Source organism: Physeter macrocephalus, chromosome 18, assembly GCF_002837175.3.
Source record: "Physeter macrocephalus isolate SW-GA chromosome 18, ASM283717v5, whole genome shotgun sequence".
Taxonomy (NCBI): domain Eukaryota; kingdom Metazoa; phylum Chordata; class Mammalia; order Artiodactyla; family Physeteridae; genus Physeter; species Physeter macrocephalus.
In genome coordinates this window covers 11,063,128-11,081,328 of record NC_041231.1, presented here as the reverse complement: position 1 = coordinate 11,081,328, position 18,201 = coordinate 11,063,128, and the positions used below count along the sequence as shown (strand labels likewise).

Genomic DNA, 18,201 nt, shown 5'->3' with positions numbered 1-18,201 from the left:
TTTTTTTTTAAGATTTATTTATTATTTATTTTATTTATTTTTTGGCTGCGTCGGGTCTTAGTTGTGGCGCGTGGGATCCTTCGTTGCGGCACGCGGGCTTCTCTCTAGCTGTGGTGTGCGGGGTTTTCTCTTCTCTAGTTGTGGCGCGCAGGCTCCAGGGCACGTGGGCTGTGTAGTTTTGCGGCAAGCGGGCTCTCTAGTTGAGGCGCGCGAACTCAGTAGTTGTGGTGCACCGGCTTAGTTGCCCCGAGGCATGTGGGAATCTTAGTTCCCTGACCAGGGATCGAACCTGCGTCCTCTGCATTGCAAGGCAGATTCTTTCCCACTGGACCACCAGGAAAGTCCCAATTCCTTTTTATTTATTCCAGAATAACATTTCATCGTATGGATGTACTGCATTTCATTTATTCTTCTGTCATTTGATGGACATTTGGGTTCTTTCCACTTCTTGGCTATTATGAATAACGCTCCTGTGTACATTTGTGTACGTCTTTGTGTGCCTTTACGTTTTCATTTCCCTTGGGTAGGTACCTAGGAGGGGAATTACTGAGTTATAGGGTAACTCTATGTTTAACATTTTGAGGAAGTGTCAGACTGTTTTTGGAAATGCGAGTACCATTTTACATTCCCACCGGCAATGTGTGAGGGTCCCAATTTCTCCACGTCCCCTCCCCCCAACACCTGTCATTGTCTGTCTTTCTGAGTTGGAAGCCATATGAGCAGGTGAGAAGTGGTTTCTTGGTGTGTTTATTTATTTATTTATTTATTTATTTTGGTTGCGTCGGGTCTTAGATGCAGGCCCACAGGTTCTTCTTTGAGGCACGCGGGATCTTTTCGTTGTGGCGTGCGGGCTCTTCGCTGTGGCACTTGGGCTTCTCTGTAGTTGTGGCGTGCAGGTTTTCTCTCTCCACTTGTGGCGCACAGGCTGCAGGGCGTGTGGGCTCTGTAGTTGTGGCACGTGGGCTTAGCTGCCCCGCGGCATGTGGGATCTTAGTTCCCCGACCAGGGATCAAACCTGTGTCCCCTGCATTGGAAGGCGGATTCTTTACCGCTGGACGACCAGGGAAGTGCCTCTTGCTCTGGTTTTGATTAGCATTTCTGTAATGACTAATGATGTTGGGCGTCTCTTCATGTGCATTGGTACATCCTCTGAGAAGAATACCTCTGACTCCTTAGGGCCTGGAGACACCAGAATTGATCAAGGTCCTCCGGAGCTGCCCACTGTGATTTAGGTTATAATCCAAATCCCTCACCAGGCCTGCCCGGTCTGGCACAGTCTGAGCGCCAGTGACTTTTGACCTCCTCTCCTCCAACACCCTCTCATGCACACCCTGCTCCAGCCACACTGGCCTCCTTGGTCCAGACTCAGGGCCTGTGTACGTGCTGTCTCCTCTGTCTGGGACATTCTTCGCCCTGTCCTCCACATGGCTAGCTTTCTAGTCTCTGTTAGTTTCCTCTTGCTGCTGTAACAAATTACCACAAATTTGATAGTTTAAAAACAGCCCTTATTGTGTTACAGTTCTGGAGATCAGAAGTCCTAAAATCAAGTTGTTGGCAGGGCAGCTGTCCTTCTGGAGGCTCTGGGGGAGAATCCATTTTCTTGCCTTCACTAGCTTCTAGAGGCTGCCTGCATCCCTTAGCCTGTGACCCCTCCTCCACTTTGAAAGACAATGAGGTGGCATCTTCAAATCTCTTTCTCTGACCTCTGCTTCTGTCATGATCTTCCCTGAATCGGACACTCCTGCCTTCCTCTGGTAAGGATCCCTGGGCTCAGTCAGATAATCCAGGATAATCTCATCTCCAAATCCTTAACTTGATGCCATCTGCAAAGTCCCTTTTGTCATGTAAGGTACCATATTCACAGGTTTTGGGGTTTAGGACACTGACATCTTTGGGGGGCCATAGTCTTTCATTTCTCAGTTCATATGTCACCTTGTTTGAGAGGCTGACCCTGTCCCCCTTTCCTCTATCTTATCAACGTGTTTTATTTTCTTCATTCCTCTTAATGTGCTTTGACCTTGTTCCTTATTGGTTTATGTCTGTCTCTCCCTGTAGAATGTCGGTGCCATGAGGGCAGGGACATCACCCATCTAATTTGCTCCTGTATTCCCAGTGTCTGGGGCAGTGCCCGGCCGGTGGGCAGACCCCAGTGTCTGGGGCAGTGCCACCTGAATGAATGGTGGGCTGAAGTATGTGGGAACGGTGGGGACTGGCGGAGGCTTGGAGCCCATGCTTGGCCAGCTCTCTGTGCTGGGTCAGAGGTCACTGGGCTGGGAGCCAGCCGTGCCCCCCAGGTAGCAGCTCCTTGGCAAGTCACAGCACTCCATGGTTTTCTGTTCAGCACAGTGAGCGACAGTCCTAAAGAGTCTCGGTTTCTGCAAGTCTTTTTTTGAGGTTGAAAAATCCTACTGCGTGTTCCACAATTTATTCTTTTTTTTTAAAATGACATTCTAGTTTTTGACTATTACAGATAATGTGCATCATTTTAGAAGAGATCATCCCTTGGGGCTGATTGTGATACTGGGGAGTGGAGGTGATAAAATCCATAAAGTGATTCAGAAAACCGCGCAGCCACAAATACGCACGCTCTTTGGATTTGACAATTTTGGCAGATAATGTGGCTGCCTCCTGCTCATTTCCCTATGATTGTGGCTGCGTTCATTTTTGCCCTTGGGGGAAACCAGGCTTCTCACAGCTTCACTCACCCCAGGTGTATTCTGAGGGATCCTGGGGCAGGGCTTCCTCTGTTGGACGGCTCTCCATCTTGCTGTCTCATGCATGTGCCAGCCTTTGTGCACAGGCTTGCTTTGTCCCTGCCCAGCTATGTGCTTCGGGCGAGTGACTGCCTCTCTCTGAGCCTTTAGTTTCCTCATCTGTAAAATGGGGATGAGTTGCTGAGAGGCTTAAGGGACAAGATGCTTTCCCCTTCCCTCAACCAGGAAAGAGTCTGGTTAGTCGGACAAAGGGTGTTTCACCTGAGGGCGAGGGCGGGTCACTTCAGGAGGCTGTGCCGTCTCTGCTCCAGAGGGCTTTGAAGATGGGCAAGGTTGTCTACTGCGTCCTGCAGGATTCAGGAAGTCAGACCAGGAGGGATGGTCACCGCTTAGTGTTAACCCTTGGGGATAAAAGCAGGTTTTCATAGAGTGTAGATGGCTTAACAATTGCAGTGAACATTTATATCACATACATATTATTCTATACATATAACTAATCTAATCCTCACAACAATCTCTGAGGCAGGTGCTGTTGTTTTCCTCATTTGCAAATGAGGAAACCGAGGCACGGCGAGGAGTGAAGGGCCTTCCCCAAGCGCGTGGGAAGTAAGTAGCAGAGAGAAGATTTGAACCTCAGAATCCAGAGTCTGGGCCCTGAACCCACCATTGTACCATCCTGCTGACATAAGCACGTATTTTTATATCTAATAGAAAAGTCTGGAAGATTAGAAGCAAGAATATAACCGGTGCTTTTCTTGGGGTCTTCCGAGCGGGATGATCACGGGGGCTTTGATTTCCTCCCGTTCTCCAAATGTTCCGTAACGACCAGGTATTAGTGGTGTGTGTTGGGCAAAGAGCCATGGACTCAGCAGGGTGCTCGGCAGTGACTCATCCCCCTGAGATCTCCATCTTGTCTTGACCCTGTTTTAAGGGGCTGGTTAAATGCTGACAGGTCAACACCATAAGAGATGCCACTTTCACGGAGCTACAACGTCCACATTGCAAGGCACCTCTGGGTTTAATTCCTCTTCCTCCTGCATTGCCTGTGAGGAAAGTGCAGCCCACGGACATGAGGGCTGGGCTTGGCTTCTGCTGCCGCAGTGGAGCCCCAGGGGCGGGCCTGGGCTTCTGTTCTTCCCATGACATCACGCTGCGTCGGAGAGTGGGAGGTGAGCCCACGACCAGAGCTCGTGTGCGGGGAGTGCTGGGGGGAAGGGGTTCCTTCCTCTTCCCTCTACTCTTCTCTCTCTGCTGCTGGAGGCAGCCCCTGACCCTGCTGACATCACTTCCCATGGACCAGGAATCTGGCCTGGGGTTTCCAGTGACTAAAGTTACAACTCAAGAACTTTCCATCCCTGACAGCGTACTTCTCCCAGAGGCTTTCTCTCTGTGGGAGGCTGTCACAACCTTCCCCATTCCTCCAGAGGGACAGGGACTGTACAGTATGATCACGTCCCTCCCTGGCTCTGAGGTCTTCCATGGTGTCCTGGGGTCCGTGGCTCTTAGGATCAGGTTCAAACTGTAGCCTGGCCTTCGAGCCCCTTCGTTACATAGGCGTGGTCTCTTGTCTTCCTCTTCCCCATTCAGTTCACTTATGTTTTTCAAGCAGAAAAGCTCCGTGGGCTTCTGGGTGACTCACCACTGTATCTCTAGAGCTTCTCACAGGCCTGGAGCTCAATAATATTTTGTTGAATGAATGTATGACTTGATGTTCACGTAGATATCTGCTCCACGATTTCTGAAATCCTGGAACTGCAGTCTGATTATTTTAGTCCTAGTTTAGGGGAATAAAAAATGCCTCCCTCACTTCAGGAAACTCAGCAGAATACTATGTGACCGTTCAAAAATTCCATGTATGAAGAGCTTGTACCAACTTGGAAAATGCTCATGGTATAGTGTTAGTAAATAAGGCCTGGACGCACAGTCTTACTTACAGCCTGGCAGTAACTGCATCCAGAAGCACACCTATGCGTGTGGTGGGGAGACTTTTGGAAAGGGAAAGTACCCTAGTGGGATGCTGTGTAATTTATTAGCTTTTTTCCCCTGCATTTTCCCAAGTTTTCTTTAATGAGCAACCATTTTATAATAAAAAATGAAAAGAAGGAATGCATTAGTTTTAGTATGGCAGACAGTAGCCCCCTGCAAATTGTACAGTGCTTCAGAGTTGGCAAAGTGCTTTTAGATCCATAGATCTCTTGCTCCTTATAGCAGTTCTGTGAGGATGGTGGGTTGTGGATTCATTCATTCACTCAGTCATTCATTCATTCAGTTCCCCCTGCCAGGGCTGGGACTTAGAGATGAGGAGAATGAGATGCCCAAGGCAAATTATAGGAGGCGCCTACTCTCTGGCTGCTGCGGGTGCAGGACCAGCCCTGAGAATGAGCGCCTCCTTAAAAGATGCCCCTTGGGTGCCTCCCCTGCCTCACTTGGGTCCTGGCCCTGCCCCCACTCTGTGCCAGGCACTCTTCTCTGTTCTGAGGACCTAACAGTGAATGGAACAGAGAAAACTCTCTGCCTGCACGGGGCTTCTGTTTGGAAGGGAAGTTCTCTATTACAGTTGAGGAAACCGAGGCTCCCATCCCACTGGGGACGTGACTTGCACATAGCAAATAAGCAGCTAAACCTCAAGGCCCCAGGCCCTCTCGTCCACTGGTCTTTCTCCTAAGTCTTGTGTGGCAACCAAGTTGACAGTTACGTTCAAGTGTGAGTGTGCTGGTCCCCGCGGGCACTGAACGACTTGGGCCGCCTGTGGACCCCAGCTCCTGGTGGAGTTTCAGGTAGGGTGGGGCCAGGCGGTTTGTGGTGGATGGAGCTGGGCCAGCATGGTGACCCTCTGGTGGAGGGGCTGCCCTTCTGGCTCTAAGCATCCCTTCTTGCTCGCCTTCCAGCCTCCTACGTGATCACAGACCTGACCCAGCTGCGGAAGATCAAGTCCATGGAGCGGGTGCAGGGCGTGAGCGTCACGCGCGAGCTGCTGTGGTGGTGGAGCATGCGGCAGGCCACCGTCCAGCAGCTTCTGGACCTCCTGTGCCATCTAGAGCTCTACCGCGCCGCCCAGATCATCCTCAACTGTGAGTTACCAAGGCCCCCTCGCAGCCAGCGTGAGCTGTGACCCCTCACCTTAAAACCTCTCTTGGGCTTTCCCTGGCGGTCCAGTGGTTAAGACTCCGCACTTCCACTGCAGGGGGCATCGGTTTGATCCCTGGTCGGGGAACTAAGATCCCGCGTGCTGCTCGGCATGGCCAAAATGTAACCATAAATAAATAAATAAATAAAATTAGAAAACCTCTCTTAATCTTAAAAAAATTTGAATGAAAGAGTTTACCATCCAAGTAAGAAATTAGTAACGGTGGTCACCCCTGGGGAGAGGAATTGGGTGGCCAGGGAACCAGGTGCTGGAGAGAGACTTTATTGTCAGTCTTTTTGCACCTTTTAAATTTTTGTTCTCTGTTCCAAAAATAAATAAATAGAAATTTAAAAAATAGCTATAACCTAAAAATTCAAGAAAGTCTACAGTAAAAATTATTTTTTACTGTTTTGCTCTCCTCATCCTGTTTCCCAATTTGGCATCCCAAGAAGTAACCAGTAGTCACAATTTCTTATCTACCTTCCTAGAGATTTTCTAGGCAAATGTATATATGTGTCTACAACACTTTTTAATACAGGTAGTAAGAGAACACCATGCACTCGGCTGTCCCCTTGATTTTCACCTAGCAGTCGATCTTGCGGATTGTTTCATGTTGAGACATTGTTTCAACAGCCACATTGTATTCCTTGGACAGATGTACCATGATTTAGTGATAGGTGTTCAGGTTGCTTCTAGCAGTTGCCTCTTGTGTACAGTGTTGGGATGTGCACCCCGTTTGCACACATGTGAATCTCGCGTGGGATGACTTTCCAATGTTGGAATGGCTGGGTTGAAGGTTTGTGTATTTTAAGTTTTGATTGATATCAATACCAGTATTACCAAATTGTCCTCCTACAGGAGAATACAACCATGGTGGAATGTATTTAGCAGGTAATAAATAATACCTCCCTACCTTGCAGGGTGTCTGTGAAATTGAAGAAATAGAACATGTCAAGGGCCTGGTGTTCAGCCAGTGCTCAGCAGCGGCAGGGGGCTGAGGGGTCTGATTATCTCCACCTGGGCCCCCCCACCATGCCCCCAAAGAGGCCCCTTCAGTGTGGGACGGTGAGCCAGAGTTCTCACAGGTACTCACTGAGCCCCTGGCCAGTGCCTGGTGCTGTCCGAGGTCCTGGAATACAGGTGGGCAAAGCAATAGGTCCTCTGCCCTCATGGAGAGCATAGTCATGAGGAGACAGTCAGTAGACAGGAAAACAAGTAGAAAGAATGGGATGGCGTGACAAGGTAGGAGAGCCTTCTAGAACACGGTTGTCATGGAAGGCCAGTCTGAGGAGGTGAAGGTGGAGGATGGAAAGAAGACAGCCACGTGAAGGGCTGGAGTAAGAAAGCCCAGGGGAGAAGGGGACAAAGGCCCTGTGCAAAGGCCTGGGCTGTTGCAGGAACTAGCACAGAGCTGGTGTGGGAGGTAGAGAGCAGGGCATTCAGAGCCCCAGAGGCCTGTGGAAGACCCTGTGGGCCCTGGAACTGTCCTGGCTGGGGTTCCTGAGCTGGGAATAACCTGGCTGAACCAACAGACCTCAGTTCAGCACCTGCCTGACTAAATCAGGGAGGGCTTCCAGGAGGAGGAGTGGGGGCTTAGAGACCTCCACCCTCAGAGATAAATCAGGAGACACCAGGGTGGCCTTACAGGTGGAGACCTGCTCAGACCCATGCCACATTGGTTGGTTGGTGCGACAAATGCCTATCCTGTGTAGCTGATTGCAGACCCCTCTCTGGCTTGTTTGCATCCCCAGAACCTGGCACGTGGTAGAACTCATTATTGAGTAGATGTGCCGTCACATACTTTTCATGTTTTGAGAGAATTAGTGATAAACTCTTTTTTTAAAATTTATTTTTAATTTATTTTATTTTTGGCTGCGTTGGGTCTCCGTTGCTGCACGCAGGCTTTCTCTGGTTGTGGTGAGCGGGGGCTGCTCTTCGTTGTGTTGCGCGGGCTTCTCGTTGCAGTGGCTTCTCTTGTTGTGGAGCACGGGCTCTAGGTGCGTGGGTTTCAGTAGTTGTGGTGCACGGGCTCAGTAGTTGTGGCGCACGGGCTTAGTTGCTCCACAGCATGTGGGATCTTCCCGGACCAGGGCTCAAACCCATGTCCCCTGCATCGGCAGGCGGATTCTTAACCACTGCGCCACCAGGGAAGTCCAGTGATAAACTCTTAATGGGTTCAAAAAGAGGTGAGGAAATTCATGCCCACCCAAGGATGCCAGAGAGAGAGAGAGAGAGAGAAAGGAAGGGAGAGAGGGAGAGAGGTAAGTGTGGAGAGGGGGTGCTGCAGAGGGGGAACGGAAAAGCCCCTGGGTCAGGTACAGTCAGAATGGAGGGACCAGGCCTCCTGCTCAGGCCACTTTGGGGAGGGGGATGCCGGTTTTGTCTCTGCAGGACACTGGGATGCTGCAGGGGTGTCCCGAGGCCTGTGGGCAGAGACGTACTGGGGATTGAGACACAGGCCTCTCACTGGACACACCAACTTGCCACTGACGTCAGAACCTGGCTGTTGACTAATCTCGAACATATTCTTAACGATTTGAGGTCAGCACACAACATAGTGCCAGATTCAGAGAAACACACTCACTGCAGCGTGACACTCTGTTTGAAGCTGACACTGACTGGACACTTCTGAGGCACCAGGCGCTGAGCTTGGCTCCTCCCAGCAGCCCCTCGAGGTGGGCGATCTAAGGAGCCCCTTCTCCCCCCGAGGACACGGAGGTCAGGAACGGCTCAGAGCCTCCCCCAAGGGCACAGGTCTGGTCACACCCAGGTGCGTTTGGATCAGAGCCCTCATTCTTAGCTTCTCTCACGGGGACTTCACCGCACTCGGTGTCTGGGCTTCCAGGAAACAGTGATATTTGTCTGTCATCGTTTCTTCTTAGAACTTTACTCAGTTCCCTGTTTTCCGGTTCCAACCTCCTCTAACCTCTCAGGGCTGTGAGAGTCCACCTGTGTTCCCCGATCCTCTTTTCTCTGCTGCTTAGCCTTGCTGATTAAAATCGCCTGAGGAAGAGAGGTTCAAGCCCGTCTCCACATCCACTTTTGTTTTGGGAGTTCGGTTGTGTTGTCACTATTGCCTTCAGTCCTCGGGCAAGACACTTCCCCTTTCTGTATCTTGGGGTTTTTTTGTTTGTTTGTTTGTTTTTTGTTTTTTTTCCATTAGGGAGAAAAAGTGCCATAAATCTTGGTCACTGTTTGGAAGTGAATATAGAGGGCATGTGTGAAGCATATTAAGTTTCTGTTATTCCAGCCGGTCAGTTTTCCCTTCCCTAATTGTAACATCAGTTAAACCTTATTTTGCATTTACTTGCTGCAGATTGTTAATGAACTTGCTCAGTTGCCCCCAGCAGTTTGAGAAGCTGACTTCTGCCCAACACTTCTTAGAGAGCTTTAAGAATAAGTTTGAATGAAACAGAGCTTGAAAACCACATACCAAAAGTCCCAGAGACAAAGTGTTGTCCTCAGAGACTTATGACTCCAGGTAATATGTTTGCATTTAGCAGAGGCCTTCCGTAGGTTGTGCGTGAACGGAAAGGTGGAGTGTGGGGTTCCCTGGGGGCCACGTGTGTGTCCAGTCTCTTGAAATCATGTCCTCTGGGGCTGCTAGTCCCATTGTATAGAGAGCTAGGTGTGTGGGTCTCTGTTCCGTGGTATCTTCTCAGCCTTAATTGCCAAGACCATTATTGTTCAATTGTCAAACATTAAATGTTATAAGAATTAGAGTAAATTAGTGCAGAAGGCTTACCATTCCTTCTTCTGGCAAATCTGCTTGCCAGTGTCAACCATTTTACTCTTTTAGCTGTTTCTTGCTGGCTTCCTGTATTAGCATCCCAGGTTCATTGCTGTTCCTAAGGGTAGGCTATAGTGACTTAAATGAGACAGACGTTTATTTCTCTCTCCTGTGACAGTCCAAGCTGCCCAGGGCTCATAAGGCAGCTGCCCAGTGTCAAGGACCAGTTTCTTTCGTTTTCATTGCTCTGCTGTCTGGGACAGCTGGCTGCCAGCTCATACCTGAGATGGCTACTCTGTGCCTCCACACGTGCCTTCCAGCCTACAAGAAGGGCACGGTCCCCTGGAAGCTGCAACATAACCTCCCTTCCCAGACCGTTGGCCAGGACTGGTCACATGATCACTCCTAGTTGCAGGGGAGACTGGGAAATGTAATCTGTAGCTGGGAGCCTGTGTGCACAACTAAAGCGTCTGTTACTCTAGAAGAGGAGGGGATACATACTGGAGGGACAGCTGTCTTCCTACAGCCCTCTGCTTTGGGCCGCCCAAATATCCATATGCACCCTTCCTCCCACGAGCCAAACATGCTCACCCTTTCCCCAGGGGAGTGTCTTCTGGCAAGGGGAGTGAGTCCTTTGTTTGGTCCATCTGGGAGCCCCTTGTTCTTCTCAGTTGACCAGTGATCCTCAAAGTGTGTTTCCTAGACTAATAAGCATCAGCATCCCCTGGGAACTTGTTAGAAATGCAGGTTCTCAGGCCTTACCTCAGCTGCCGATTCAGAAGCTCCAGGGTTGGGGTCCTGAGTCTCCCTCCAGGATATTCAGGTGCGGATAAAAGTTTAAGAACCGCTGATCCGGCACCTGGTTCTCTGACTTCTGGCTCCGTCTTGGGGGGTGGGGTAGGCATTGGGGGAGCATGCCTGTGGCCTCAGTGGAAGTGGGAACTGGAGAGGCTGCCCTTACGGGGGGGCTACACGGCTTTCACAGCCCACTTCCTGCTGGGGGAGGGGTTTGGGCTCCTGGGAGGAGCGGTGGCGTCAAATAATGGCCGGCTTCTGTCACACCAGGACTGTGGCTTCTTTGGCCGTACAGGTCTCTCAGAATGCTAGAAGCTTCTGGTCTCTTGGCTTCTCATCAGTTCTCTGTGTGATAACCACAGCTGATGATCTAGCCTAGGTAGCTTAGTTCTTAACCCTGAAAGGTTTGTTCTTTCACTTGGCGGCCTGTGTGCTCGGCCTGCCCCCCTCTCCTCCTAATTGAAGGTGCATACCTGGAGGCTCCCTCGAGGCCACCTGAAACAATAGCTTAGGTGGGCCGGAAGCGCTCTTATTTTGACTCTTGTTTCTGGGCTCTGTGTCTGGCAGAGAGCCCCTCCTGAAGTTGGTCAGTGGACTGAGAAAGGTGGAGTGGGGATTAGAAAGGTTGGGGCCATGGTATCACCTCCTGCTGGGGCTGACCCTTCAGGGCCCCCGACAGGGGGGTTCTTGGTCAACTTGGATTGTCCACTAGAGACCAAGAGTCTTCCTTTTCATCTCTGCTTGAACGTGGTCTGGCTCCAGTGGAGTTCTTCTCCCTTTGTTGGAGGTCCCGAAAAGAGAAGCAACATACACCAACATTCAGAACATTTTCAACTTCTCCCCTGAGAGTTACGGGTGCTCTTAGCACATGGACTGCCTTCCGAGGGTCACAGGTGACAGTTTTGCTTTGGTATGAGAACAGTAATCAGCTTTCCAGTCTGCAATATCTGGGTCCTTGCCACCTGGAGCATTATTATATTGATTTGGCTCCGGTACGAAAGGCCAAAACAACAATAGGTTGAAACTAAAAGCGGGTTTCTTTCCACTAGTAGTGTGTGTGTTGGCAACCCAAAGCTGATAGGGTGGATCCACAGTGTCAGGGCTTCAAGCTTTTTGTCTACCTTATTCTGCTGCCCTGCGCATGTGGCTTCCATCTTGTGGTTTGAGATACTCTCTCCGGCTGTTCCTCTCTTTTCCACATTCTGGGCAGCAGGAAGGGGAGGGGATTTTCTTTCCTTCTAAGGGTACAATGTGGAAGATGTGCTTTATCACTTCACTAAGTTCTATTAGCTAGAACCTAGTCACATGACCACAGTTAGCTGCAAAGGGAGTCTGGCAGTAGCTAAAAAATGTGGTTTTTAGCAGCCATATGTTTAACTAAAACTTCTAGAATATAGGAAGATAAGGGGAATGGCTATTCTCTACCACATTTGTACCATCTCTAAATAATGTGCTTCTCCTGTTCCTTTCATATATATCAATTTATATACTATCCATTAACTTCCTAGACAAGGATTTGGCTCTACATACCTCCTCTCCCCCTTTAGCTCCTCTATGTGTCTGTAGGTCGTTTTTCTAACTTTTAACGAATATCATTGCATATATAATTATTTTTCCAGTAGCCCTAGGCAGTGCCTCTTGAGGCTTCACTTTGTAAGGTGAAGCATCATTTACTTGCCCTTTCTTACCCTCCCCTCTCCACTTTCACCTCCCGACTTCTGGCAAAGACCAGTCATAAAGTGGTCTTCCATGGATGTCTTCACATCTGCAGGCTCTTCTGAGCCCACAGGGAAGAACTGGGTCTTGGATGAAGCCCCAGTCTCTGGGTCAGGACAGGAAGAGGAATGCTGCCTTTGTGTCCTGATTGAAAATTGTCTTTTTGTGATGGGGAAAGTACTGTGTGCATAGCACGTCCGCAGGGCGAGTCAGGGTGCGGAGTAGCGTTTCCAAATCACAGGCCCCAGACACGTGCTCCAGCAAGTTACCCCATGCAACTAAAGGGTTCATGAATAACTAACCTTGGGAAATCTGTATGCTTTATCAGTGCCCCCTACCTTTGCAGAGTCACAATGCACACCCAGCGTTTTAAGGTCTGATAAGTTCTGTAGCAAAGAAATCTATTTAGGTCAGTGTTTTCCATTTACATTTGACCACAGAGCCCCCTTTTCATTTGATACTTATTAATATTCCCATGGAACCAATACACTGTGGGGATCACTGCTCTGGTGAAATGGTGGCCATGGTGCAATTGCTGTGGGCATCCCAGGGGAGCCTCATTATAGAGAGTCTGGGGGATCCGGGGCAGCATTTGCATGGCCAGGTCAGCATTCAACGTCAGGGCAGCCTGACCCTGGGGCCTAGGGCCACCCATCACCCTGGGGCTTAAAACGTGAGAGTCCTACTCCTGAGGGGACTTTTCCCGACCACCAGGCTTATTTAGGGAGAGGGCCGTGGGCCAGCCTCCGGGTCTAGGTGCTGGCATCTGCGGGTCTCAGGAGCCGGAACCGAGGCAGAGGCCGTTGTATCAGAGCTGTGGCTTCCAGCCAGAGGCAGGTCGGCTGTCATCATGGCTGAGCTCCTGAGCTGATTATTAGGGAGAGGGCCGTGAGCCAGCCTCCGGGTCTAGGTGCTGGCATCTGCGGGTCTCAGGAGCCGGAATCGAGGCAGAGGCCGTTGTATCAGAGCTGTGGCTTCCAGCCAGAGGCAGGTCGGCTGTCATCATGGCTGAGCTCCTGAGCTGATTAAACGCCGCTGAGGCAGGCAGGGGACCTGAGCCTGCCGATGGCGGGGGTCCGATGGCTCTAGCTCTGAGAATGGAGGCTTGAAACCAGGTGTGCCTGACTCGTGAGGTGACATTCTCCCTTGTTCCTCCCCATAGAGAGTTAGATACACAAAATCTGGACAAGAGAGTCAGTAGTGAGCCGAGACATATTATCCAGTGCCTGCTGTGTGCTAGGTGCCGGGGACACAGCAGTGGCAATCCAGACAAGGTCTCCGACCACAAGGAGCTTACAGTTTAGTGTGGGAGACGGGTGTGAACAGGATGATGGCATAGAGACGTGTACCCAACCACAGCAGGAGTGCTCAAAGGAGAAGTGTAGGCCGGGTGGGTAGGTAGGTAGGAGGGTGGGAGAGGGGAAGGTTTGATCTCATCTGGGGAAGCTTCCCCAAGGAACTGAAACTTGAGCCTCCATTCAGAGGACTGGCGGGCTGACCACACAGGTGTATTCAGGCAGTGGGAACAGCACGTGCAAAGGCCCGGTGGTGGGAAGGAGCAGTGCTTGGGTGTGGTCAGGTCTACTTTCATCAGGAGTGTAGGGAAGGTTTTTGAGGGCTTCTACCTGGGAGTACCCCCATTGCTCTGGCCGCAGTGGGGAACAGGGGCCTGTGAGGTTCCAGGTGTCAACTGAGTAGGAAAGCAAGAAGCTTCTGGAACCTGAAGGGACTCCAAGGGAGGCGACCAAGGTTTCATCTTCCCATCTGCTGTTACCATCTTCCTGGGAGTTTCTTTCAAGTTTCCCAATTTTCACACAGTCTCTTCTTGGTTGTGCAGTTTTCACAATTTCTAACTTTTGGTTTGGCGGCTCAGCCAAAGTCATTTCCTTCCTGAAGCTGGGCTTTCACTGCGTGGGGAATTTCTATCTGCTGCCTAAAGTGAAATGGAAGAGACCACACCCTTTCTCTCCCAAAGAGGCTGAGCTGTTGCAAGGGCCAGACAGGGCTCGTGTGTGTTCTCCTGGAAGTTTTCCCAACATCCGCCCGTTTCCTACCACTAGGGAACAAAAAAGCTTGGGAAGGACTCAGACCCTGCGGTCCCTGGAGACTTGCCCCTGGGCGTGGCACTGCACAGGGCCAAGACCCGCCCCCCCCTCCCCCAAGTCCTGGCCAGGAGTCACTGTTACCTGAATGCTAGTCATAACTTGTATTTAGCACCTACTATGTGCCAGGCAAGCATCTTATCTCATAAATCTCGCTATTCCCATTTTACAGATGAGGAAACTGAGGTGCAGGGATTAAGTAACTTGCCCAAAGCCCCACAGCAAGTAAGCAATGGACTGGGAAGGGATGCAGGTCTGTGTGACCTTAACCCCTGCTGGGGAAGGTCACTAGATGGCATCAAGTCTCTGAAAAATAGGCGTAGACATTGCCCTGTCTGCTTTTCTCGTAAATGGGGCCACTTCAGAACATAAGCGATGTGAGGCTCTTCTAACATCGTTGCTGTGTGGCTCAGGATGGTCTTCTGACTGTTCTTCTGCGCGTTAGTTATTCCACTGGAAAAGAGCGAGGCTTTAATCACTGCGGGTTTCTTGGGAGTAAATGTGAGCATGGACAGAGGGGCTTGTGTGTGGTGCCTCTAAACCAGCCCCCACTTTTTCAGAGAGGACGGGTGGGAGCTGGAGGGAGAGGAGCTGTGGTTTACCGAGCTCCCGCTCTGTGCGGTGCGGTCGTAAGCAGCTCCTCTGGGTTACGAGCTTTGGACACATGTCGAGGTTACCCATTTATTAGGATGGGCTCTACGTTGTGTTGCCGTCACAGATAAACCCAGAAATCTCAGTTGTTCAACACAGCAAAGAATCAATTTCTCCAAGTCCAGTGCTGACTCCTGCCTTCTTGCACTCGGCAGGCCACTGGGAACGCATGGCTTCCAGGGTCACTGTGGAGGGGAAGAGACAGACGGACGAGGCTCGCCAGCTCTTAATTGCTTTGTCCGGGAAGTGACAGTAGCATTTCCACTTAAAATCCATTGGCCAGAACCAGTCACGTGGCCCCAGCCTAACTGCAAGGGAGGCTGGGGTCTGAGAGGGAGCAAATGACTGTTTGGAGAGCCCTGTCTCAGCTACTGGGTACCTCAGTTCAAGGGGGTTTATTTTAAGGTTCTGCCTAACCATGGCCTACGAGATCTCACGTGGACTAAATAACCCTTGCCCAGTTCTCTCACCTCATCTTGGCTACTTTCCCCCGCCGCATTCATTCACCTCAGCCACTAGGGTCATCCTTCATTTGAGGGGATGCACCAAAGTGTTTTCTTCCTCAGGATTTTTGCATGATGCTATTCCTTCTCCTTAGAATGCTGGTCCCTCCCCAGCTCCCTTGCATTCCACCCATGGCTTATCCCTCTCATCTTTTGGGTCTCTGCTTAAATGGCACCTGCCCACAGAAGTCTGCCCTGGGCACCCCATGTAAGTAAGTGTCAGGTACCCCCCTCCCTTCCTCCAGTTTTTTGTCAGCATAGAGCTCCTCCCAGTTTAAAATTTGGTATCTTTTAACTGTCATGTGAGTTTTGATAACAGAGCCCCCAGTCCCTAACACAGTGAATAAATGAATAAGGATGGATGAGTCATTTTAGCAGCTGGTGAGCAGGTCCAGTGGAGGAGCCGTGAGAGGGCCGTTAGGTCTTAAGACAGGTCATTCCCTCTTATTTGCCTAACTTCCCGTCTAGCTTGAGTTGGGAACTTTGAGTGGTTTGTGTATGTGGACCTTGGATACCCAGGAAGGTTGAGCCCAGGGATTGGGAGGGAAAGGAAAAGGAAAAGAGAGGGTCCAGAAAGCTCTTTTTGTCTTGATATGGCCAGCTGGCACCTAGGTTCTTTAGTTAGGGATGAATCACTTTCATTTGCTCTAGAAGGGATCTGTTTCAGCCCCAAGAGTTAGAATAAATACAAAGAATAAAAACAAATATATGAATGTTACCTCACTGTTTACTTTGAGGGCTGAGAAGAGTGGGGGGAATTCCAGACTGTGCTCACTGGGGAGAGACCCTGGTGGCAGCCGGAGTCCTCTCTGCTCAAGCATGTGGCTCCCGGAGTTGCCTCTGTGTTAAATGTTCCCAGGCTGCCAGCCGGCGAGGAGAACCCAGGCCCCTCTGCCAAGGGCCCAGCACACATCAGCCTTTTGACCCAAGGAAGCGGGGCCTCAATAAACAACATGGAAATAAGAGAACTATTTCAGGTTTCACCTTACTGAAGTATAACCTAAAGAGGGCAACTGGGCTTTCTCCCCAGAGGTAGCCTCTGAATTCAATAGGCCACACCTGTGGGAAAGCACTTAGCACGCACAGAAAAGCCTGACCTAGACTCAGGGGTGATGATCCTAATGATAGTAAATTACAATAGTAGCTTATAACTGTTGAGCACATACTTATTTCATCACCTCTGGGGGTGTAGGGCACAGTTCCTCTTCCCACTTGTCGGATGAGACTTGGAGCGTTTCCCTTGCCCCGTGAGCCTGGCTGCGGTGTGCGTGGCGTGCTGGAAGCCCTGAGTTCATCTTTGGGCTCCACAACACATGTGATTTGTGCTCGTTAGAGGGAGTGGGACATCCGGAAACTACAAAGCAGAGAGAAAAAGGAATCAGGCCCATCGTCCCCTGGGAACCGTGGAGAGAGCACAGAGAAATGCTTTTGCCCCCTTTCTCTGCCCCCTGGTGCCAGAAACTCAACCCTCATCACTCCGGGTTAAGCCACTCGTTCTCAGCCTCACCTAGGGAACTCTCAAAAGCATCCAGACTCTGATTTAATTGATCTGAGAACCAATACATCAACCCTTTGGTGCCCACAGACGCTGAAGCGGTTATTTCGAGCATTGGCATCCCCTCCCGTCCCTAGGGGCACTGGCGGGGAGAACTCCAAGCCGCCTGTCCTGTGTTTGACCAGGCTGGCTGCCAACGACCCAGCGGGCGGAAGCAGGTCTAGCTGGGCTTCTGTATTACTCAACCCCACGGCCACTGCACCTTCAAGGCCCTGCCACTGCCCACTGAGAGGCATGTGTCCATTAGAGGGTTTTGTTTCTTTTTTTTTTTGGCTGCGCTGGGTCTTCATTTTTGCATGCGCGCGGGCTTTCTCTAGTTACAGCCAGCGGGGGCTGCTCTCTGTTGTGGTGTGCACACTTCTCGTTGCAGTGGCTTCTCTTGTTGTGGAGCGTGGGCTCTAGGCTCGCGGGCATCAGTAGCTGTGGCGCGTGGGCTCAGTAGTTGTGGCTCACGGGCTCTAGAGCGCAGGCGCAGTAGTTGTGGTGCACGGGTTTAGCTGCTCCGCGGCATGTGGGATCTTCCTGGACCGGAGATTGAACCCATGTCCCCTGCCTTGGCAGGTGGATTCTTAACCACTGCGTCACCAGGGAAGTCCCCGTTAGAGGGTTTAAACTGTTGGATACAGCCATCCACCCCATTTGCTTCCTTCGGAGACCCTAAGTTGGGATCAGAGGTTCTTTTGGGTAAGGAGAGGGGAGACAGGACAGAGGATGACTATGTCACACTTTGTGTCCTGGCCTTGGCCTTGGCCCAGCTGCTTTTTGTATCTGGTCCCACTGAGTCCTGGGACTGTTCTGGGACAGAGGGGTTATAATTATTCTGACTCCACAGAAGATGCAAATGAAGCTCAGAGGGTTAAGAAATCTGTCCTTGGGCATACAGCTAGGATTAGAAAGGCTGGCTCTGGAAACTTCCCCACACTTGCTCTCGCTTCTGCTCTATGATCACAATTCCTATTTTTGAATCTCATGATCCTGCAGAATTAACTTTATGCATGGAATCTTTGTGAGAATATAATTCCAGCGGAAAAAAGAGTGCTGTCCTGGAAGCATGAGGCTGCTCCCGTACATCAGTCATAGGAATAAATGATGTAACCGGCTTGCTTTTTGGTCTTGGCCTTGGCAGACAGGAAACTCACAGGAAACTCGTGAGATTTAAAGCTCGTCATGACCCTTTTTCATGAACATTTTGTCTTCCTTTGCTCCATCCTGCCCTCGGTGTTCTATTTTTTTTTTTTTTTTTTTTTTTTTTTTTGTGGTGCGCGGGCCTCTCACTGTTGTGGCCTCTCCCGTTGCGGAGCACCGGCT

General features: G+C 50.6%; 1 protein-coding gene across 1 annotated transcript in view; it reads left to right on the top strand.

Moving 5' to 3' along the window:
• IRAK2 (interleukin 1 receptor associated kinase 2) overlaps positions 1 to 18,201 on the top strand; it is a 61,050-nt gene that overhangs the window by 4,320 nt on the left and 38,529 nt on the right. The window contains exon 2 of the mRNA XM_007113721.4: positions 5,603 to 5,785. Within this exon, the coding sequence (XP_007113783.1) occupies positions 5,603 to 5,785 (183 nt within the window). The remainder of the gene's footprint in view (positions 1 to 5,602; positions 5,786 to 18,201) is intronic.